The sequence below is a fragment of the Talpa occidentalis genome, unplaced genomic scaffold, assembly GCF_014898055.3.
Source record: "Talpa occidentalis isolate TD23 unplaced genomic scaffold, MPIMG_talOcc4v2.1 talOcc4.3, whole genome shotgun sequence".
NCBI classification, from domain to species: domain Eukaryota; kingdom Metazoa; phylum Chordata; class Mammalia; order Eulipotyphla; family Talpidae; genus Talpa; species Talpa occidentalis.
The window spans coordinates 122,255,007-122,280,201 of NW_023603184.1; the positions used below are offsets into that span (position 1 = coordinate 122,255,007).

Genomic DNA, 25,195 nt, shown 5'->3' on the forward strand with positions numbered 1-25,195 from the left:
AGCTCAATATGTTGATAAATCTTGAATTTTTGCAAATGCTGAGATGTTTCGCTTTTATTCAGAATATATAATAGTTAGGATTGAGGTTTAGCCAGAGAGGCTTTATGCAAAGGACACATATGTAACTACATACAGTAAAAAGCTGTACATCTGGCATGTTGGGGGAAATTGGAGGCACCAATCAGTCAAAAGTTCTGACTAACAATTTTTCATTGCTTTTGGTAGCTCACTTGTTTCTTGTCTTGGCCTCTCTACTAAAGCCTAGTTGGAGGGGGGAAAAAAAAAAAAAACAGTTGGAAGATTTTACTCAGGCAAAGCTCTGTTGTTTGTCCAAAGTCCACTGAAACCGAGATGTAGCTCAGACTCACATCCAGGCGCAGCCCGTGCAGACTAGGAGATTGTTGTTTACAAATCATGAGCCCTTTAGGTGTGGCATTCTAACAGCAGAAGACCAAATGATGAAATGCGATACTTACATGCCTTTGAATTTGTGCATAAGCGTGGGCAGAGGCACCCCTGACCTATTCTGCACCTTGGTTTTAATTAGAAAGAAGGATTTCTTTTTCTGGACATCACCCCCCCCACACACACACCAGCACACACACCAGAACACATAATTTGGAGAAGCCTCCACTTGTCTCTTCCCCTGGACACTGTGCTATGAATAACACACACAATCATATGAGAAAGCTCCAAATATGGACTTGGGGTAGTTCTTTGGTCTCATCATAAGGATGGATTTGCCCATATGAATAAATTTTATTAGGATGAATTGTTTAATGACTTGCTACCTAAAAGACCTATAATCTCCCAAATCGCATCTTGGTAATTAGACATGTCATCTCTTTCCCTTTTAGAAGTACAGGGTAAATTTAGTAATTTTGAGGATACGTTACATTGATTCTGAGCTTCCTAGTAGCCAGGGCAAAAAAAAAAAAATGCCTTAAGAAGTTCAATGGTTCTCTGGTGCATGGGTGAATTGTTGGTGGGAATTCTATGGGGACTACACCTGAGAGGAGAAAGCAAACATCGTACAAAAATTAACAGTGACAGTTGGTGGGAGTGCAAACTGGTCCAACCACTATGGAGAGCTGTGTGGAGATTTCTGGACCTACTAAACATAGAGCTTCCATAGGATCCAGCAATTCCACTCCTAGGTATTTACCCAAAGGACACAGAAACATCAATTCCAAAGAACACCTGCACCCCTATGTTTATAGCAGCACTATTTACAATAGCTAAGCTTTGGAAACAACCCAAATGCCCAAAAATAGATGACTGGATCGAGAAGATGTGGTACATATACACCATGGAATATTACTCAGCATTCACAAAAGATAAACACATGCAATTTGCAGCAACATGGATGGCGCTGGAAGGGATCATGCTCAGCGAAATAAGCCAGAAAGAAAAAGGAAAATACCTGATGGTCTCACTCATAGCAGGAATCTAGAAAACTTAAATAAGGGACCAGGAAAATGAATAACTATAAGAAAGTGAAAATCAAAATCAACAAAAAACTATGAACCAGAGACACTCTATGGGGGGTAGAGGGCGGGAGGGGAGGGATTGGGGTCAAAATAAGGGGGTTGCAATTGTGTGGGGAATATAAAAATAAAATTTATTATATAAAAAAAAATTAACAGTGATAGGGGCCTCCCTGGTGGGGCAAGGGGTTAAGCACAGCACTGCGAAGCTATCTGCAGCCTGTGCAGCACGAGTCCAATCCCCGGCCAGGGAACTGACTCACATGGCGCAGCAGACCTCTCCTGACTCGCCCGCTGCTCCCCTCAGCAGTGTATTTCAGTCAGTCTGCCTGTTCTGTTCCCCACTCTGTCTTGGGTGGATCCTTTCACCCCCCCCAAACCTCTGGCCTGTACCCCAGTTCTTGTATGCATAAATAAATCTTTTTAAAAAATTAACAGTGATGTAAAATATATATAAATAAACTATTAAAAAATAATAAGTGCAATTGTTCTCATTCACAGAAAAAGAAAATAGCATACTGATTCCAGTAGAGAGACAATTATCTCTTTTATTTTCCACTAAAAAAATTTTCTCAAGTGGAATTTCACTGGCACACCATAGAGACCTCACAGTCAACAGCTGTATCAATAATTTTAGAACAACTGTCATGGCAAGGTCATGTGACATCAAGTTCTTGTAACAAATCTTGATACCAGCAAAGCACAGTCGAGTCAATTCTGAAAAAGCTGGACTAATTTTGACTTAAGTGTGGATCATCTGGCGCTTGACTTAATCACAAGATAGAGTATCTGGGGAAGTAAATACCCAGCCTACTCCTCAGACCAACCATTCTCAAATGTCTGCCGTCAGCTTCTGGGCTGTAACAGAATTTTCACTGCTCCCAGAATGGGGAGAAAAAGAAGAGCAAGACATACATTTCATTTCAAATTGATTAACATTACTCATTTTTTAAAATTAATTTGTCAGTAGTTTACATATCTATAACTTCAGGGTTACATTTTTACTCTTCCATATGTGCACATGCTTCACTCACCCTCCACAAAATCTCCCTGCCAATACCCTCTACCCTCCCTTTTCATCCTCTCCTCCCTCTGCCCTGTTCCCTCTGGTTACCAGTATATTTTTCACAGAGTCTCAGAACTGTTTTTGCTGTACTCTGCCAGTGTGTATTTTTTGGTTGTTTATGTTCCACAGATAAGTGAAACCATCCAATATCTGTCTTTTACTTTCTCACTTATTTCACTTAGTATAATCAACTTAAGGTCCATCCATTTTGTACCAAAAAGCACCATGTCACATTTCTTAAATAACTGAGTAATATTCCACTGAGTATATATTCTGCAATTTTTTTATCCAGTCATCTGCTGTTGGGCACTTAGGTTGGTTCATGACTTGGCAATTGTTGTTAGTGCTGCTGTGAGAATAGTGTTTAATATTATTCAGGTAAGTTCCTTGTAGAATTATTGCTGGATCATATGGAATTTCCTTTTTATTTTTTAAAGTATCTCCTATCATTGTTCCCAGAGACTGTACCAAGTTGCATTCCCACTAACAGTGAATGAGTGTCCCTTTTCCTCTACATCTGGCCAATATTTGTTGTTCCCATTCTTTTGGATATTAATTTTTTCATTTGAATAAGACTAAACTTTATTCTAAGATTATGTCCTCTTGGCGGGCACGGGAGTTAAACTTACTTTCTCTGATGTAGTGATGCTATAGGAAGTGGTAGTTTTCTATTTGGTATTACTTGTTAATGTCTTTATTTGCCAATATGAATTTGACAACTTTATTAGCCCAGAAGTTGGGGGATGGCTCTGACTGGCCTATGAAGTCCCAGTGTATGGTGACGATGTCGGTGGACTATCTTCCCCACAGGATTTCCAAAAACAGCATAGACTTGAGAGTCGTACTTCCCCAGTGTTTGACAAAATTGTGCCCTTCTATGCTTATGCTGAAAATTACAGTCTCCCCACTATTCCCAATGCCACCAGAGCTGGGCCTTAAGACTACCTATAGCAACATTAGTAGGTGCAAGCACTTCAACACATAATTGGTCAAAACCCCATTTTCCACTGTTTGAGTTTGGAGGCCTTGAGAGGAGTGTTCTCTGTGACCTGACTTTGATATAGAAAATATTCTCTTGTGTTTTGATAACCCTACTAACATTAAGGACTCCAACATGATGCTTTCTTGCTGTTGTGTTAGTTACAAATGTGTTCCCAGATAATCTAGTAAGTTTGGGCTGACTTCAGGAAATATTTAGTAGCACCTGATAGAATACAGAAGAATGGAGAATGATTGATGGAGGTGATTTTTACCTCTGATCGAGCTCACATTGAGGCACACTGAGTATGATTTGAGACCACTCCTAGCTTCTGCTAATACAAGAAGGCATCAGTACCTTGCGGGTGCATCACAGTGGGTCTTGGTCTACCTTGTATGTCAGTATTCTTGAGGTTACTTTGTTACCTATCTACTGTTATATTTTTCTTCTAGGTAACTACTATGTCTTCCATAACATTGCCACATTTAAAATAATGGAATTCTTTGTGTCAGGCACCATCACTGGTAATGGGGATGCAAAGATATTGAAGGAAAACTATCATGTACAGGTATGATGCCCTAACCATGATTCTCTCTCTCACACACAAAATACTGCACAATAGGCCTCATTTCCCTCTTTTTACAGATGTGGAAACTGAGACACAGGTTCAATAACAGCCCAAAGTCACAGAAATAGTCAGGATTCATACCAGATCTTTCTGATTTCAAACCAAAACCATGCTGTTTGAATAAGACACAGTGTCTTTCCTGAAGAGCTCACAGTTTAGTGATCATGTTGCTTTCAGCTCTTAGCATGTGCTTTGGACCCTGAGCGCCTCTGATTGTCTCTGTATTTGGAAAATATACCACCTATGAATTCACATTTCCCGAGATGAAACAGAAATTCATTTTCCCAACCTTCCATGCATATGACTTTAGTTACACATGCATGACACTTTGATTTGGAAGGGAGTGAAATGAAGAGAAATGTGCCATGTGGATTCTATGCTGTTAGGGGAGTAGCAAAGTCATCCAGTCTTCAGTAGAAGCAGGAGTGGAGATTCTACAGGTGGCCTCCATGCCCAGGATCAAGGGACTAAGCTCTGCTTCCTGTGCCCGTGGGACAGCAGTGTAGTTCCCTCTAAAGTAGGCTTGGTCATTGATCTTAACCTCGAAGCCTGATTTTTCTGACTCCCAGAAATTCTCTGAGCATGCTAATGTCTTTTAGTAAAATCCTTTTTCTGCTTAACTAGTTTGATCTGTTGCTGTCAACCAATGTCCTAACTTTATTTCCTTCACAGTGACTTCAAATTATAGACATTTCTTAAATTTTGGTTTTTGGTTGATGTGTAAGGAAATGACTGAATGGAAAAAAATAACAGAAAAAAAGCTTTCAAGGCCCTTCACCATCCTGGTGACCCTCTGTTTTCTGAATATATCTCTATTTATCAATATTTTCCTAAAACAAGTCATCCAATAAAAAAATAATGCTGCAATGTGGCCTGGCTGATTTGAAGAAGACAAGATGATGACTTGATCTAAGTAGTATATCTCTATTCACGCAATCTGAAATGACATAAGTTCTCTTGACAGCATGTGATTAACAAAAGGAACCTAAGAACTTACAGAATTCAATGGTCAAAATCTGAGGTGAGCCTGGATACTGAGGCATTTACTGGAGAGACGCTGCAATCTTGGATGGCATCAATAATAGGTCAGGGAAAGCAGAGCTGACCAGAGATGGAACAGACTGAATTCCAAAATCAGAAGTTTCTAGTCATGGAAGGATGAAGACTACCTGGCCTCCAGCCAAGGATACCTGAAAAGAGATTTCTGCTTTGAGTAAGAGGAGGTGTTAACCAACAATATTCTTGGTTCAGTGATTCTATTGTCCAAGATAGCAAAAAAACAGACTCTTCGTTACTTGCCTGTGGGCTCATAAATATCACTCTTGGAGGCTCTTAGGTCTCATATATCTTGGTTATGCTTTAAAAAAAAGAGAAGTCCAGAGGAAGTTCATCTCTAAGTCATTTAATTTCTTAATGCCAACCAAAATTGGGAAAATTGAAGAATCCAAATAAATGAAAATTACAATGAAATGTGCCCTACTTTAAATACTGGTCAGTTAAAAATATAGGTTTTGTGCCGTCCACGTGTTTTCACTAGGATGAAGGAATTGAGAAATCATAAAAAATATGAAAAGGATCCAGAAGGCAGGGGTGGGGGCCATTTGCAATTTTGGATGAGCTGCTATGGTCAGTTCTCATTGAGAAGGTGACATGAGAAGGCAGGAGGGAATTGAGGGCCTGTCACATGGCTCTCTGCCTCTACCTCAGAATGAAGAGGTAGGAGAGCAGAGGCCCTCAGGCAAGAGAGAGCCTGTGTATTCCAGGGCTGGACCCCAGAGAGTGAGCAGAGTAGAGGGAAGGGGGTCCAAGAGGGTCAGAGCACTAAGACCTATCAGATCATTGTAAGAACTTTGGTTTAATCCTAAAGGGTGACAGGGCAAAACAAGAGGCCTGTTAGGGAGGCTATAGCTACAACCCAAGTCAGAGATGACAGTGGCTCTGGTCAAATTGGTAGCAGTATTGACAGTGGTGGTTAAAGGACCATAGATTCATTTTGAAAGTAGCGCCAAAGGACTTGAGTGACGGAGTGAAGGTAGTATGTTAAAGAATGAAGGATAAATCCAAGGTTTTAGGTTCAAGTCACTGGAAGTTTAAAGTTACCCTCAGCTGAGTGCAGCAAGTTTAGGGAAGAAGATAAGATCATTTGGGGACATGTTCAGTTTACTATCCAAATGCAAATACTGAGGAGGCAGTTTGGGGCAGTTTGGTTTGGGGGTGTGGAAGAGGCTGAGTCTGTAGATAGAAAATAGAATGTTGGAAGCACAGGGATGCATTTGTGTCGTGACACTGGCTAAGGAAGGAGTGTAAATCCAGAGAAATGAGCACCACAGAAGCATCCCTGCAACATCCTGGGTGTTAAAGCATGGAAAAAAGAATCACACTGATTGTTCATTCTTTCATAGTGAAAAAAGAGCAAGAGAGAAGTAGGTGAGGGCCTCCCTGGTGGTGCAAGGGGTTAAGACGTAACCTAAGAAGTTATCTGCAGCCACTGCAGCATGAGTTCAATCCCCGGCCAGGGAGCTACCCACATGGGAGAGCAGACCTCTCCTGACTCGCCCGCTGCTCCCCTCAGCAGTGTATTTCAGTCGGTCTGCCTGTTCTGTTCCCCACTCTGTCTCTGGTGAATCCTCTTACCCCCTCCCCACACACTTCTGGCCTGTACCCCAGTTCTTGTATGCATAAATAAATAAATCTTTTTTTAAAAAGTAAGTGAAAAATAAAAGAGTGTGGTGTCATTCGTGTTTAAATATCTACTTTTGAAGACAACACAAGGCTCCTAAAACATCTCATGTGCTCTCTAATTAAGAAAGAAAACCATACTACAGCTCTTGACAGGAAGAAGGAAAGACACTACAATAAAAGAAAATGGAAGAAAGAGAGGGAAAAGGAGAGACCAAAAAAAAAAAAAAAAAAGGAAATATAGTAACACTTTGGCACCCTAGGTTTTAAGTCATGTAAAAAAATTTTTAAAACATCAGACAATACTACTCTAAAACGCATCTGAAATATTTTTTAAGTCATTTATAACATCTTATTCTATCCTAGTTCTTTTTTTGGAAAGGAGGAAAACAGAATTGTCCAACTTGTATTATTTAATCATGACACAATCCTGAGATCTACAAATTATTGACCTCATTTTATGGATGAAGAAACTGGGTATCTAAGAAAGCACTTCCCCAAGCTACAAAATTGGCTAAGAAATAGACAGAGGACAGCTCACTGCCCCCTCACAATCAATTTTAAGCAAATTATTCTAACAAATTTTCCCCTTTCCCTTTTCCTTACACAAGGTAGGGCGGTGTCTTAGGGCTGCACAGTCCAAAGTTGCTTGAGCCCCTCAACTCCCTTAGTCTGTACGGTTTTGTGCTAAAATGAGATTAAGCGTGTTAATGGATAGTGAATAAATTCTAGGTATCTCTTTAATTAATCATTGCTCTGCACTATTTATTAGAGTGCAAATGCAATATCCTTGTAATTATTTCTCCATATGTGAAGCTAGTACTTTAAACCTTTAAATGTCACCAAAGGAGCTACTTCTAGATTCTTGTGGGACAGTTTTACCAGCAGAGCATGGTGTTTAAAATAGACTTTTCTTTCAGAACTAAAATCCATCAGAAATGTCACACTCAGGCAAGGTGTGTTTAGAGAAGTCAAAAGGCCATGTAAAATAGTGTTAGCCACGGTTCAGCCAACTGAGGTTCAGTCCAGGTAGCATCCTGGGACACCTGGGACATAAAAGGAGATATGGTGACACGGAGATTTATAAATCTTTGCTTGAAACTTTTCAGAAAGGGAAGTAGCAGGATAAAGGAAAATTTCTTCTATAAAGGAAAAATAACAAAAAATCACTCCATGAAGAGACAACTTTCAGAAGCTATAATATGGCATAATGTTTAGTCAAATACTTCTTAGTTTCCGTTCTTGGAAATAGAAGTTGATAGCACAGAGACCACCTTCTAGGCAGAAGCCAATGCTTCTGTGAGCAGACTCCACTCTTCAGTGTCTGACCTCCAGTGAAGTGTGACCCCTACAAACACCATCTCATGCATGTGCTAAGAATCAGATGACCACAAGTACCTCCCTCCTTGACCCCAAATGTTGGATTTATTTACATGAATCCACCTCATATTGAGCCTCTGTTCTTGAAAAACTTCAGCTCTCTGTGCTGGGAGTCTGCCTTTTGGAGAACATGCAGTTTCTACAAACTGTCCTTAAAACAATATCTATGTGTATCCTGAGCTGTTAACCATCATGGAAAAAAAAAAAATAACAAGTGAAACTAAGGAAGAAAGAAAAGAAAAATTACAATGCAAAAGAAAAAAGGAACAATCCAGGAAAGACAATTTATCAAGAGAAAACAAAATCATTTCTTAATTGACTTTCTCTTTGCCAATTCTGTAGCTAAGCACTTGCTTCTTCCTTAATAACTTTAGTCCTTTGAGCAATTTTTTCCATTGTAAGCACTTTCAAAAAAATCATTTTCACACATTTCTCAGATACATCAATCCTTCCGGCATTCCTCTACGCACACATTATGGTACCCAGCTCTAAATATAAAAGACTTTTTTATGTCCATTAACCATGGACATATGCACTCCAAAAGTTTCCTGACATGCAGTCATTTGTGGTTTCTTAATTATAAACAGAAAATATTCACTAGAAAAATAAAGAAGCAAGCCCATACATACATATATCTTAATACATTTGAGTTTTGTTTGTATACGACAAAAATCTTTGGATAAAAATGACTCTCCCTGTTGCTGGCTCCAGGATATGAGCATGCGTGCATTTATAAACAGAGATTCACACACATTCACATGTATAATTAAATCCATGCAGCGTGCAGGACTCAAACATCTGTAATTGTGGGGTCTGCTATCTTATCTTATTTAGAAAATAAGTGAATGAATTTTCCTTTCACCCACAAGATCTCCCTCTACATGAAAACTTAAATGGGAAAGAAGGCAACGTCCAGGAAAATACTTGACAAACAAAGTCATGTTTATTGAATGCGTTTTATTTTAACAACCAAAAAATTCTAACAGCCTAACAATGCACATAAGTTAAAAATTAATTATCACTTAGTGATAACAAAGATAGTTGATTTACATGGAAAAAAGAACATTTACAATATGTTAATCCTTATTCACATTGTTGATACCGCAATAAAACACAATTTGTTTTTCATTTCACAAAAAAAAAAAAAAAAAAAGCGGGAAATTGTGCTTTGTCAAGAGGCACTACAAGAGAAAGTTTCTTCTTCCAAATAGATATTATATGACAGATATTGAATAAATAGACATATATGCATTGTAATTCGCAAAGATCTGGCAAGACCACAGGCTAAAATGCCCACAGATTCACTTAGAACCACTGCAAACTTGGCAGTGAAATTAAAAAATAAAAGGCAAGACTTAGCATTGAAAAATACCTAATAAATTTTTGGTTGAAGTGTAAAAGATACCAAATGCGGATGCCATCGATAGATGAACCACCTTGTAAGAGCTTGGCAAAATCAGTTTCCATTACATGAACAGAGTGACCTTCAGCAACAGTGTAAGAAGACAATTTGGAAAGAGTAACTCGGAGATCAGGAAGCAGCGACCATGGACTTTCTGATTAAAGCTGCAGCATACTACAGAAACAGGAAGGATGGGCCCAGGGCTTATCTGCAAACCACCATCCTTTTGCAAAGGTATGACACTCGGGTCAAGATAATTTTTTAAACATCATTATTTGAAAAAGTACAGGAAAATGTCCCTTTAAAAACTCCAGAGGTTACTGAGCAGCTAGAATTAGCTTGTATTGCAACATGTCTTCTCCCTGTATATTGTAAGTTCTGAGTTAATATCTACACATAGAGGTTTTTTTTTTAACTCCTACCTTTTATACCTTTCAAATATATAAATAGTATTAACAGTTATATTACAATGCTTGTGTAGTAAACAGAAAATAACTTTCAAAGTGATATTGCATGAGGTCTTTGACAAGGTTGCATGAAAGCACAACTCAAAAAACAAAACAAAACAAAACAAAACAAAACAAAAACAAATCCAAACGTATGGGACTGTTTGATGGCCACTTTGAAGCACAGATTTGAAGAAGGCGAGGTCTCCTCCTGCAATTATTCTAAGTAGAAATGGGAAGTAATGCTCCTGGTGTTTCTGATAGAAAGCTAAAGGAGATTTGAAGAACTATAGTAGATTGCAGCTTTAATGCTCATTCTGCTCACCAGCCAGTCGGCATTAGTTCTGCTTTATGTAAGGTAATTGCTATGTAGGTAGCTGGGAAAATGTTTCCGTTTATGAGGAGTAGGTGATTCCACTGAAATCGCTTCGCTGACTCTATTGCCTGGAGCTGCACAATGATTCAAAAAGGTTCTCGTGAGGGCTGCCATGCCAGGGAAGGGATGAGGCTTGCAAGACCAGAGACTCGTCAGCTGGATGGAATGTGTAGAAAGAAGAGGAAACCCAAAGTGAAACAGAAGTGAGAACTGTCTTTTGGGAGACTGAAGGATGGAGATTTATTTGAGAGGGAGCCCCTGTAACTGGGCAGCAACTTCTTATTAGTTCTAACTTAGTATTACATTGAACTATTTTCTATTAAAAAAACAGAACCAAAAAAAGCAACAATAAACAACTTTTAAATGAGCACGCTTGTTAATTTTAAGATTTGAAGCCACGAGCAGGTAAATAAATTTCACAATAAAATGTGGCTCATATCATGAATTGCATATGTCCAACCATTTTATCAAGACTGCACCAATGGACAAGTTTTCTCTGTACTGAATTTCAGTCTTACTCATTTGGAATTCCACAGAAATACATCTGTTCACTACAGTAATGACAAGTTGAATAACGGAACATATTGAGTCATTTTAAGTGTGCATTGTGTCTTTAAGAAAAATTTGACATGTATCATTTTAAGGTGCCCTGATTTTTTTTTTTAACTTTACTTTCTTTTTTTTTTTTTTTTTTTTGGCAGTGTTGATTTATTTTGTTAAATACATACCTCAAAAATTACCCATCAAGCTGCCAGATAGGAAGCAATAGAATTAAAAAAAAAATCAGGGACAAACACAGAAAATAAATAGGAATTCAAAAATAGTCACCCCACCCTGAGAGCAGGCCGCAGTTTATCAAAAAGCCAAAGCGACTCACTGTGAAGTGGTTTTTTTTTAATACATAAACAAGTCTCTTCTTTAAGAACTCATTTCACAGTCTATTCTTTCAGATTGTAAAGTTCTCTGTCCCATGCAATTTTAATATATATATGTAAATATATAGATATATACATATACATATACACACACTTGTAGCTTCCTTCATTTATTTCGTAGGTCTTTTCATCCTGGAACTTGCCTGATGTCACTTCCATAAGTGCAAGAATAATGAAGGCAGAGTCTCCGTGATTATAATTACTGTGATCCAGTCAACTGTAAAAGTGTAACACTTTAATGTCTTTGCCAAGGTGATGTCTAATTCGGAAATACTGAACTTATTCAGTCTACAGGTGTATCCTGTGCAACAAAGAAATGTCATAAAAGGTAAGAAAAACAAAAAAAAGACAAAAAATAAAATAAAGTAAAAAAATCTTTTAAAGAAAGTAAAACAGAAAATCCTTGGACCGATGTATTGCTTTGCCTGGTAGGAGTTCACATTATCTCTGGTCGATTTCAGAGGGTGCAGCCTTGCTTTTCTCAGCACTTTCCTCCTCGGCTTCCACTTTGTACATCTCCTCCGAGCCTTCCTCACTGTCATTCTCCTCTGACTCTGTCAGCAGCTCCTCATCCTTATACTCCGCCACGTCCACTGCAGAACCGAGGTGCTCCTTGAGCTTCCCGTGATGCTTTACGTGGTACCGCTGGTTCTGGAAGAACTTGATGATGGTGTGTTTGGGGAGATCCAGCTGGGCAGAAAGAGTGTGGATCGCCTCCTGATCAGGATACAGGCCCACATCATGAATAAAGCTTTGGAGGATCCCCAGAGCTTCTAAGGAGATCTTTGTGCGAGACCTGGGCTTTTTGGCACAACTGTCTTCAGTTGGAGGAGGTGGGGGAGGCGCTTCTTCTCTGGGAGGGGAACTCTCCTTGGGTGGCTGAGACTGCTGTCTATGAAGGACCTGATAATTAAAATTAAAAAAACAAAAACAAAAACGAAAACGAAATGTTAATGTCTGACTCACTATTTCACATTTCAAAAGCTGTGGGTTCCTGTGAGCTGGCTACTTGCTTGCCACTCATGTACAAATGTGACCTATTTGCTATCTACAAATCACAGTGGAACATTCCTTGACTACCTATTATCTACAAGGCAGGCCTGGGAACGCCTAGGCCGCTGTTAACCTGATTATGTGACTATCTCCATGGTGGTCTCGGGATAACTCTGCCAGTGATAACATCAAATACTTTGCTGACGCAAATGTCTCTTGACGCATGGTAACGATGGCCCCATTCTCTGCTCCACGTAAAACTTTGTCTCCCATTCCTATCCCAACCTCTGGACCTTATTCCTCATACCACTGTTGCATGATCAGCTTTTACTAGCCTGTATGCTGTCAATAAACGGCACAAGAATTTCTGCTCAAGTAGCATAGTTTTGCCTTGCAAACCTGCTCCATGACTGCTGTGTCCCTCATCGTTCACTCCACAAAGTGGCAACAAAGTTCCTATCACAACAAAAAGCAATCATCCCTCTGAAAATATGTGTTGAAAATATGTATTGACACATATGGTGTCAATATAAATTGTTGTCTTTGGAAAACTTGAAAGTCGCTTCTGGAGATTCTAAATCTCATCTACAAAACAAGAAACTAGTAACAGTGATGTCTGCTAACATATATATTCTGAGCCACAAAGAAGTCATGTTACAAACGGTTATTTGATTTTAAACTGGGTCCAGAATCTCCCTTGCTGTGAACCAGCATGATATGCCCCAACTCTGCAAGCTAATGACAAAAAAACTGAACCTACAAGGAAAAGGAGGCTCTATGGTCAGATCACATGGATTCAAGACCAGACTCTTCCACTTAGCTGGGTGTCTAAGACACTGAACATTTGTGCAAGACACTGAACATTTAAAATCTAAACTTTTTTATCTACGAAAGAAGTGAAAGACATTGACTTCCTAGGAATGCTAAGATTAAATGGCAAATGCATGTAAAGATCAGTGCTTACTTTAAATCAAAGGTTAGTCAAACTATAAACTACTAACCCTCTTTTGCACATACTTCAGAGGTTTTTTTATCCTTAACGTCAAGGTTTTCTAGTTGTTGTACTTAAATTTCTCTTTTATTTCTACCTATTGCCCCACTCATTAAAAACTGAAAAATAAAACAACTCAAGTGTTGAAATAAACTTCTGAATCCAAGATGGAGTGATTTCTTCCCTTGGTACCATGTTAGGAAACCAAACTTTCATGCTCCCATAATGTTCCAGCTGGTCATAAATGTCACATATATGTCCAGTCAGCCAAGCCCCAAATACCAAGTCAACTTTGAGCTCCTCACTTATTTCCTTGTTGCCTCATTTTCCAAAATAGGTAAAAAATGCAACCCCAGTCAGTCATGCTGCATCCATGTTGCTGCTTCTAATGCTTGAACAAAATCCCTTGAAAAGACAGCTCTTTTGCTTGTGAGGTGCAAGGCCCTGTATTCCCCCAACCCATGGATTGCTTTCCATTGAATAAAGGACATCAGACTGGTTATTAAATTGTTGTAGTTGATCATTTGACACTAGTTTGGCAAGCTTATTCTTGATCTTTATAATTGCTTCTTAATTATCACCTCTACGTGACATAGTTTGCCATTTTAATCTTTATGAACTTGAATCTGACTAAAGAAAGACACAGCAATAGTGAGACTGCCAGACCACTTGTATCTGCCCCAATCATAGGTCTATGTGAGAAGGGCTTCATGGAGAAGGGAACAGGGAGCATGGGGTTTCCAAGAGGAACCTCAGTCACTGCCTGCACCTTCCAACATCAGCAGTAATATAACCTAACTAAAGGCAACAGTGAAGGGTCATATTAAAAAGGGTTATATCGACTCCAAGGAAGAAGACCACATTTCCTATATCCAGATCAGTGTCTAATTTCTTGAATCCTTTCAAATCATTAAAAATAATGTTATTTCACTTTTTTAAAAATATACATTTTTCTTTAAGCTTTCTTTCCTGTTTTTATGTGATTTTTTCTATATTAGAGTAACAAATATTTTCCAAAGTTCAGGGAGAAATCAGTGTAGAAGAAAATATGTTTATTTACGTGAAAGAATGACTCCAGCACCGTCCCACACTAGCATCATCACACACCATATAACACATTATTTTAGCTACAAAACATCAATATCAAAGCAAGAGTTTAAGACAAAAAAAAAAATCTCTGCCACCTATATGAAGTTAAGAAAAACTGATTTTTCACCAATGTGAAAATGTCAGTGTTTTACATAAAATTTAAAAAAAATAGGTAACAATAAATACGGTAACAATAATAGAAGGCAACAATAGAGGTAACAATAAATAGAATTTTCAAATAATAATAATAATCAAAAGTTAATCAATGCAAATAACAATACCAACCAAGATAATCAGACAGCTGGTAGCAGAAAGAAATCTAAAACACAGGACCATAAATAGTGATACTAATGGTCCACATAATGTTGACCAATTGAAGTGAATGTTCTTGGCATTTTGTTACCACTTTCAATTAAGAAGTAAACTCCTGTGGTTGACTTGGTAAGCTGGCATCAGCAAAAGAGTGAGAGCCAGTAGGTAAAGGAGGATGGCATGGTGGGTCTGCCCTGCTCCTGTCACCTTCAAAGGCAGGAAGATATTTACTCAGAGAGGTCATATCTGGGAAGCTTGAGCATTGTGAGCATGAACCCTTTGGTCAACAGGTAAAGATTTTGGGTTTTGGCAGGCATAAAGAGAGGCGGAGAGAGGGAAGGAAGAAGGGAAAGAGACTGAAATCATGATGGACTAGATACTTGAAGAACATATACTCAAGCACAAGTACCCCCTATTAGAGCAGTTGCTTAAATTGGAAAACAAAAGAGAATTCAAATGCCCCATTTTCTAAATCATGTTTGCCTTCTGTAGTAAAAGTGAGTATAATGGTTCCATTTAATTAAATAATTAGATTGGTTCTTTAGGAGTTTTCCATTGTGCCTTGGTTAGACTTAGAGATTTTCCAAAACTAAACTTTGAAGTTACTATAATCTTTCTGCATGATAGGGTTTGTTCTTCTTTGGGCCAACCAATTGGCATGCTACACGTCCCCTCTTCCTTAGAACTTAGCGGTAGTAATATGTGCATATAGGAAAGTCACATGAAATAAAGAAACAGCAATAATAGCTACCACTTACTGAAAACTGATTCTCTGTGCCAAGCAATTCTCAGATGTTTGCATGGATTGATTTATTTAATCCTCCCTGCTCCTCATGGAGGTGCTATTTGTATCAAGCACTAGAACAAACTAGAAACATGTTGCCTCTCAGAAACATGTTGCTGTTACTCAGACAAGTAATAGCAATAGACATGCCCTATGAGATAGTACTCTACAGTGACTTGGCAGAATGACTATATTTACAGGAAGAAGGTTAAGTGGCACCTTCAAGCAGATAAGGAAAGAGTAGTCAAAACGCAGCGTGACAAAATGAGCCATATAAAGTGAAATTCTTACAAATTACCAATGGAGCTTGCTTGCGGTTTTTCAGTTACTCTACCACCTTTCTTTGGCTAAAATTCCCCTTCAACCATGCTATACATAATATCTAAAAGATTAAAAAATTCCCCAAGTTATCTATCCCAACTATCTTCAGTTGGGTAGAGAGTTAAGACAACTCTAGCAAAAAGAACTGCATATATGTCCTCACAAGTCAATTGCAGTCGCTTATTATAATGACAATCAAGGATTTTTTTTTTACTCCTCCTTTATTGAGGTAACATTGGTTTACAACACTGAATATGATTTAGGGGAACAAGTTCACATGTCCTCAGATGTGTGTCACCCCCTCACTCCCACCACCCAAGAACCATAATCTTTCAGCATAGATTCTTGTATCCTAGTGCCCCTTCCTTCCCTCGTTTCAATTCCATAGGCATGCTTTCGAATCAAGGACTTCTTAATATTGTGTACTCTCTTCTTCTAATGGTGTAAGTGTCCTTAACAAAAGTAGACTAAAGCCGAGTCTTCAGATGATGGTATTCCCAAGACTGAAAGATGAATCCAAATTCTCCTCTAAAATCCATCTAAATGGCAGAATCATATCCTTTTTTCTTTACTTTCTTGACAATTCAAGAATATGTACCTAGCTGATTGTTTTTTTTTTTAATCACGAAATTTACACTTACTTCGACCAAGAGATAAGATACCCTGCCAAATGAATAGAGATATGCTCTTTTTTAACGAGTTCACAAACCCTGATTTATTTTTTAATCAGGAGTTTTCTTAAAGTTTAACAGAGCACCTTCCCAGATATTTACATAAAACTACCCAAATTCACTGATTTTTCCAACCTCATCTTTTTCTCCATTGCAAAAAAGGAGTCTCTTATGCCTGATGACCATCATCTCTCTTCACATTATTTTCCCAAGTAACAGAATATATATTTCTGTGAAGGTAACTGTTCATTCCTTTATACCTCACCTTTGCATACTAAAGCCTGATAATTCACCCTTGCTCTATTTTGGTTTGATTTTTTTCTCATCACTTCTGAATTTAATGTACTGAATAAATTACTTCTCATCATTTTGACAAAGAGTTTTAAAAGGTTTATTTAATAAGTCTCTTCCTTTTTGTAGCGTTTGTTGTTGATGCTTCATAACAGGGTTTGCAGAAGTTTAATATCTAAGTAACTTCAACAATATCAGTAATAACAATAATAGGTAATAACATTCATGTAAAGCTTAGTATGAGCCAGAGTGATCTAAATACTATAAATATATTTTATTTTCAAAGTATTCTTGGAGGTAGGAATGTTTACATCATTTTATGATGAAAAAAATCAGAGTTCAGTGAGTGTAGGCAATTTGTTTGACACCTCATGGCTTGTTATAAGTAGCAAGACTGGGATTCTAAAACACATCTGCCTGATTTTAAATTCCATACCCTTCAATAGTATATCCTCCTGCCTTCTATAAGTAAGATTACATAAGAAAATTGAAAAACATTACAGAGCAGAGGACACAGACCATGAATAAAAAAAAATCAGGTAGCAATAAATACAATAAGCAAAAATAGAGCGATGCCTAAGGAGGTGATGGAGGAGCAGTTACTTTAGATAATTACCTTAATATGACTTAAAGTTATTTTATAAGGCTTCCTACGGGAGGCAGTATTTGGCTAGAGGCCTGAAGGTAGTGAGGACCAAGCCATGAAGAGCATTCCAAACAAAGGAAAAAGTAACCAAAAAGGCCGAGAGGTAGGAATATACTTGGTATATTTGAAGGACAGAGGGGAAGGCAATGATAGAACCACTCAATATGGTAGCTGCTAGCCACATGTGGCTATTTACATTTATAGTTAATTAAAATAAAAAAAAGTAACACCTCAGTCCCTCAGTCACACCAGTCATATTTCAAGAGCTCCAAAACTGCTTTTTACGATATCAAATTGGACAGCACAGATACACTTCATTCCCATTATCACAGAAAGTAGTATTAGACATATGCTAGAGAGAAATGACAACCGAGACGAGGCCAGGGCCTTCGCATTCTAATGTCAGGGTAATGGGAAGCCCTACAATGAACCACAATCATATAATCTGATCTACTAAAAAACACAGTAGGGGGCCTTCCTCGTGGCACAAGGGGTAAAGACGCAACCTATGAAGCTGTCCACAGCCACTGCAACACGAATTTGATCCCCAGCCAGGGATGGCGCCGCAGACCTCTCCTGACTCTCCCGCTGCTTCCCTCAGCAGTGTACTTCAGTCAATCTGCCTGTTCTGTTCCCCTCTCTGTCTCTGGTGAATCCTCTTACCCCCCGCACCTCTAGTCTGTATCCCAGTTCTTGTATGCATAAATAAATAATTACTAGAGAGAAGAGAAATATTCACATATCCACATACTAAGTAAGAAGCTTGTTATATAGACTGGGCTCTCAATGGAGTGGATTTTAAGCAACACTATCAAAAAACAAACAGAAGGAGGATGCACTGGCTCTTCTATCCTGAAGAGAACAGTTAATTTACATTTAATTGATGGTTGTCCTCTTTATCACGTCTAAAACAATTAGCTTTGGATAAAACAATCTGCCTTGGATGAAAAGAGTAAATATGTACTCATAATAACTGGACCTATTCATTTACAAAACGCTCTAATAAGGAGTCATGTCTCCAACAATTATATATTCATGAATAAGTTATGGGTAAGACATAAGCAAATAAGAAGTTAAAAATTTGAATAAGCTTATTTATTTCTTGAAATTTCTCTGGGGTGAGATATGACATATATGTATAAACTAAATGGTCATGAAGATGGTGATGAAGAAGGAAAAGTTGTAAATTGAAAAAAGACATCAACTTGCCCACTTGTAATGCAGACACAAGCTGTTTCTCAGCTTCAAAACTGAAAATTTTGAAAACCCAAGGACAAAACTGTACCATGGCAAAAGTTGCCTAAGAAAGATAAAGCAGCTCTTCTTAAATCAGTGTTCAAATAGATTTCGAAGGCCTCAATGAAAACCAGCTGGAGCCATGTATAAAATATAATGGTTTTTGCCTACAGGGAAGGAAGTGAGATCTTGAATGATTAAGTTTAGGAAAGTATATAATTCACTGTATCATTATGAGGTGAACTGGATTACTTATAATAAGCCAAGACTTTGTGGTCTTTTTTATATAGAGAAAATGAGAAATTATTAAAGAGGTGACTATATAGAGTGGCAGATCCAGTGTGGTAATAGGTTAAAACAAAAGCTTCCCAAGTGGCCACAATCACCTCTCTATGACAAGCTTCACCCTGAAAACTGCACCTCACCCCAAGATTCAGGTCCTAAATGGTGAAACACATCAACAGAAGTTGATAAAACCAAGAAAATGACTTTGTCTGTATATATTTCCAGTTAATAGTAGAGCTACTTTAACTTGTTTAATTTACCTCAGCTATGACAACAGAATATACAAGAGTTGATCCAGAAAAAGGAAAACATTTTTTCCATTAAAGCTCCCAAGAGAAATATATTTAACAGGCAATAAGAACAATTGGTTGGCCAAGCCATCCACTCTTGGACATCTATTCATTCAAACAGGAAACCATCAACTCAAAAACTACATGTTCCGCAATATTTGTTGCAGCATTATTCACAACAGCAAGAACATGGCAACAACCTAATCCAGTGCCCACTGATAGAGGATTGGATCAAAAAGATGTGGTACATTCACACAATGTCATATAATGCAGTCATAAAGAAAGATGAAATGTTGCCTTTAACAAAATGGAAGGAATTTGAGGCAATTCTGTGTAGTAAAGCAAGTCAGAATGACAAAGACAAATATTAGACATTTACATAGCAGATGATTCAAGAAAGAAAATGCCTATATGAAAACTAGAGGACTCTAATAAAGGGAGTCAGATTTCTAAGGTAAAGAGGCAGAGGGTAGGCCAAGAGGAAAAGGCCAAAGAGTTGAAAGGAATGGTAGTGGGGAAAGAGAAATGAAAATATTCTCAAGGAAACTTTAGTATAATCAGTTTAGTATAATACCTTATGTAGTTTTTTTTCATCAATCATGATTACTATACAAATCAGTAACAAAAGTTTGTCTCCCATTATCACCCCAGAGATCTATAGATCAACAATGGGCATATCCACCAATAAATCTACTTATTCCTTTCACTTTCACATACTACCTATATCTTTGTTCTCTAACATGCCAGCTATCACAGTGAAGCTGCCTCTTAAGCATCTGTCACATGGAATTGTAGCTCACAATCATAGTCCCATTCGAGGTGACACCCTATACACAGAGCCTGCAATACTTTTAGGAATATCCTTCATCAGTAGATTATTTTAATGTATGGTCCGTGGATCCCTGGCTGAATCTTGGTAGCCCATCAAGAGATGCATGACATCAAAATTATGTTCATGACAAAACTAAGACATTCGTTTTAGACCATGCTGAAATTGATGGTGCAAAAGCAATAGTAGAAAAGATGAGCTGTTAGTACAAATCAGAAGGATGGCACTAAGCCACACTAGTTACTGTATTCTTCACCACCATAAAAATGTCACTTTTGTTTAGGGATGTCTTTGATGAAGCAGTAATAATAAAATTATATTAAACTTACTCCTTAAATATACCTGTTTTTAGTGTTCTGTTTGAGAAAATGGGAAGTACACATAAAGCACTTCAGTGTTAGAATGTGAGTTGTATTTAAAGAACAACTAAGAAAGTATGGTTATCCAGGGTGGGGTACTTGGCAGACATTTTTTTATAATGAATTGTGCCTATAACGTCACAGAAGGTATTTGACAGTATTTGTTGCCAGTGATAAAATTTGACCTGTCAAGCAAAAATCAGAATTCTGGAATTCTAGCTGCCACACTAAATTTCCAAAACTTAAGGACTTTCTTGATGATATTTGTAAAGATTTAGCCATTACATGAAAAATGTCACATAATGAAAGTTGCCAGCTCTTGGAAGATGTATGTAACTCAGAACATCAACATTTTCCAAATGACCATTGCATGATATTACAAAATCATGAATATGTAGAAATCCAGAGTACAAAAAAGACCAATGAGTTTTAAAGTAACAAAATATGGAAGCATGAAAAGTTCATCCATATGATTTTAGATTCCATGATGCAACTAATGTTTAAGAAATGATCACTTGTAGAATTTTGCCATAGTATCAGAGAATAACAACTACTTGGGGAAACCATTAAAATATCCCTTCTTTTTCTAACTGCAGTCTATGTGAGTCTTCATTTTTCTCATTTACTTCAACCAAAACTGTATCATATTGAATGCAGAAGCAAGTAATAAGAATCCAGGTGTTTTACATTAAGCTAGATATTTAAAATTTTTGCCAAAAAATAAGTAAATAATGGTATTCTTCTCATTTTGTTTGGGAAATAGAAATGGTATTCTTCTCATTTTGTTTGTACTATTTTCCAAAAGTACATAGCATTTATAAATATGCTATTTATTAATAATTTTAAAATTAATAAACTTTTCTCAGAATTCATTTCCAATACAGTAAGCCATGGTAGGTATATAGCACCTTATTAGAGCTCTCCACAGTAAGAGTGAAAGGATCCTGACACCAGAAAGTTTGGAAACTCTGCACTATCAGAAACACATTCAACATATATGCTTGTCTTCCTCCTAATGAAAACCAAGCACTTTACTATAAAATTCAAAATGGGCCCGAGATTTAAAAACATCCTCACTTGAGCCAAGTCACTTAGGAAGGTCTTAGCAAATGTGTGTAGAAAATTAAACATGCATTATGACTTGCCCCTTAACTTTATCAAAGACATTTCACAGGCAAAACACATTCTCCTAGATACACAACTCAGCATTATTTCTAACTTCAAATGATGTTTCTTGAGTTGGCTCTTATGGTTATAATTTCACATCCTAACATTATAAGACTTATTAAAAACCATGGTTTAGCTTTGTTGCTTTTTTTGGATTATACAGTATCCTAAGGTCAAAACTCAGGAAATCTGTTATTAAAAAAAAAAAGTATCCATGAAGTGATGACAAATTGCAGACTACAGGTGTTAGATTACATTTTGACTTCAGGCAGGTTTAATATAAGTTGGTTTCCTTTTACAATTGCTCTTAGCTCATACAGCTATAGGAAGGGGATTTTTAAAAAAAGAAGAAGAAGAAGAAAGAGAAACGAGAGAATAAAAAAAAAAGAGCAGTGCTCAATAAAAGAAGATCATGTCAAGAGAAATCAATACAAACAAGCAAAATGGTAGGAAGTCTGACATGGAAATATGTGTTCAATTTCATCCAGCCTTAGTCTGAGTTTCCTTTAATATTGTAACCAAGATGGTATTGGAACATCATGTATGTTTTTAATGCAGTTTAATAATTGTTTCTCAAAATAAACACTTTGGTCAAAGATAAAAGCATAAAAACACTGTGACACAATAATCTGTTAAAATAAACTTGGGGGTTGGAGGAAGCATAGTTCTTAAAACAGCCTTTGGCTTATATCATTTCCTCTTTGGTAACAAATTGAGAACAACTATACCAACAACTTTGGTATGGTTTGGCTCAAAGGAAAAAAAGTTTCAGTCATTAATCTGACAACTGGCAATGACCAGAATCTGCAAATGCTGAAGATGTGAGTTGCTTCTTCAGTATAAGGAGATGAACTGATAGACAGTAAATTAGCAAGGTCTAGATGAATTACTATATCTCAATCAAATATCCACTACTGTGACATAAAAAACAATCATCTCTCTTGTTGGGGCATTAAAAGAACCTAATGGCAATTATACCTTTCCCCTCATTGGCACCATCATATAAATAGGTTTATTTGATCATTTACCCCTAATAAGGCCAAACCCATTTCACAAATATGACAGACAATATCCATGAGAGGGTTTAGAAGAGCAGGTTCTTCAGAACTATGCAGGCCAGCAGAAGCCATCTCCCTGCCCACCCACGCCAGCCCCATTTGCCTAATACCCTTGAACATTCATTTCCTCCCTGTTCCCTTATGCCTCTACCATGCTTCACAATGTCTCCTCAAAACACAAAACTGAGCTTAAAAATTCACAAAGAAAACCTTTCTTTTGAGAACCTGATTCAAAGTACAGATCATATTAAAGTTTCCTTAAAGACCTTATATTTGAGTTAAAATAAGTAAAGAATAACATGTACATGGTAAGTTTGACAGTTAACTGTGGGATTCTGATTTTTAAATGAATGCCAGACTTGTATCATTGGTATAATTAGAAAAAAAGTGGCTTTTATGTCCACATATATGAAAGAAGAAGGTCTTAAGTCAAATGAAAGACAGACAACCAGGTAACCAGATAAAGAGGTAGAAGGTTAGGATGACATGAACACCAGTAATTCATAATGGACTTAAAAGAGGCAACTTGGAAATTCATAACAGCTCATCAATGGCAAAAAAATCAAGAGAGAAAAATGTACAAAGGGATGTTCGGGGTAACGGTCCATTAGAATTTTTAAACAGTTAACCCAGTTGGCTAAACAATTCTCAAGTGAAGTAAAAATGTGACTCGAATGAAAACAACTTCATAAAATGCCAGTAATACATGATTCAGTGAGCTCTGAAATTTAGTTTTTAAAAGATTCAAGGTAAGCTTAAAAGAATGGAATACAGAGACTACTTCACATATACACATTCCATCCAATAGGTTTAATCAGAGCACAGTTTTGATTCCTTTTAAATGAAACCAGTTAAGTAAATGGAGGTAGAGGATAGATACTTTTTTACAATAGATATCATGCAGAGAGTTCAAGAACTGTGTCAATGAAGACAAATAATGATTCCTAAATTAAAGCAGTGGAGTCAGAATTCAAACCACTTCCAAATCTCTTAGTATTCATAAATTCAGTGACAAACATAATAACTTGAAATCACCTATTTGGTAAAGAATACCCTAGAAACAAGGATAACATAGGTTAAAGGATTATGTACAGTTTAAGTCATGGGTTTTCAATAAATCATGTAAACTTCATTGAAGTAAAGCATTACTCTTCCAGATTTACACACAGATTATATAATGTGACTTGGTGGTTATATTTCAAGTTTCTATAATTATTGAAATCATATAACTAGAATATTTTCAAAGCACTTAACGCTCTTTGGACTTCTTGTTTCTTAAAAATGACTAATCTCACAATGCCAACACTGTAGCATTTATTCTTCAGAGGAGGAGGTCTGAGGAGTCTAACATGTAACACACATGTTCTTACTGCCATTTAGTTGTAAATGGAGAAAAATATAAAAATGTGTTTTAAATTTAAGTTTTGAGCACAAATTCATTTTGGTGTGAATAAACACCCTCCAATTAAAACATAAAAATAACACAAAAGATGACAGAGGATACTATTCAATATTTTAAATTTAGGGTTAAAAGTGAAGACAACAATTAAGTTAGGAGGAATTAGAATACATTATGGAGAAATTCCTCTCCCAAATGCTAATTTTGAGTGGGTTATAAAGGGATTTTTACTGTTTCTATCTCCATGAACCATTTTTAAAAAAGTATATACCCAATTTTGTCAAAATTTGCTAGCACAAGAAAGACTGATAAAACTGAGCCAAGATTCAGTTTAAGATACAAAATCCCCATAATTGAGATGGCACTGGTGATGTTGCAGTTATGCTGTTTTGCAGCTTCTTAAAGAGGGTTTAAATTATTTAAGGAAAAAGGGTGTTTGGATTAGATTCTTTACTCAGGGTGGGGAGGGGAAGAAAAAAGAAGGTAACCCATGTGCTTGTGGCCTCCCATGGGGCTATTTAGAACCCCATGATAGGCTACATTTTCTGTATAATTTTTACAGTTGGGGCACTCAGAAGTCAGAACAATCTGACAGTTATGGTTAGTGAAAATATTAGATGTTCACCAATAAAATACTACCTCAGCATATTTTTTGCTCTCTAGATGTAACCACTTAATAACAGGACTTGAAAAAACTGCACTGTGTGAATCAAACACATAAAAGTAGAAATATTCCTTTTATAGAAAGCAAATCCTAGGCAGTGCATTATAATCAACCACTCTGGAAGAAAACAAAATATCTACCATTACCACGCCACTGACATATTATGGTTTATTATACCCTAAAGTCCAAACTGGGTAAACAAAGGCAATGATCAAAGAAGAGTTTTCTCCTCAAACTGTGAGGTAGAGGCCATAGATCTCTAGTACGTGGCTGCAAAGATTCCTGGGGGGTTAGCACACAAAGGTATCAAATGAGAAGTTATCAAACACAGTAAAGAAACTAATCTAAACACCCTTTCTCCTTAAATAATTTAAATGCTCTTCTTTTTGATTCTGGAAAACAAGTTTTCAACTTCATTAAATTTATCAGAGA

General features: G+C 37.1%; 1 protein-coding gene across 1 annotated transcript in view; it reads right to left on the bottom strand.

The window, feature by feature from the left end:
- Positions 1–9,177: 9,177 nt before the first annotated feature.
- SATB2 (SATB homeobox 2) overlaps positions 9,178–25,195 on the bottom strand; it is a 176,703-nt gene continuing 160,685 nt past the window's right edge. Inside the window, exon 11 of the mRNA XM_037523776.2 lies at positions 9,178–12,281. Within this exon, the coding sequence (XP_037379673.1) occupies positions 11,820–12,281 (462 nt within the window). The 3' untranslated portion in view covers positions 9,178–11,819. The remainder of the gene's footprint in view (positions 12,282–25,195) is intronic.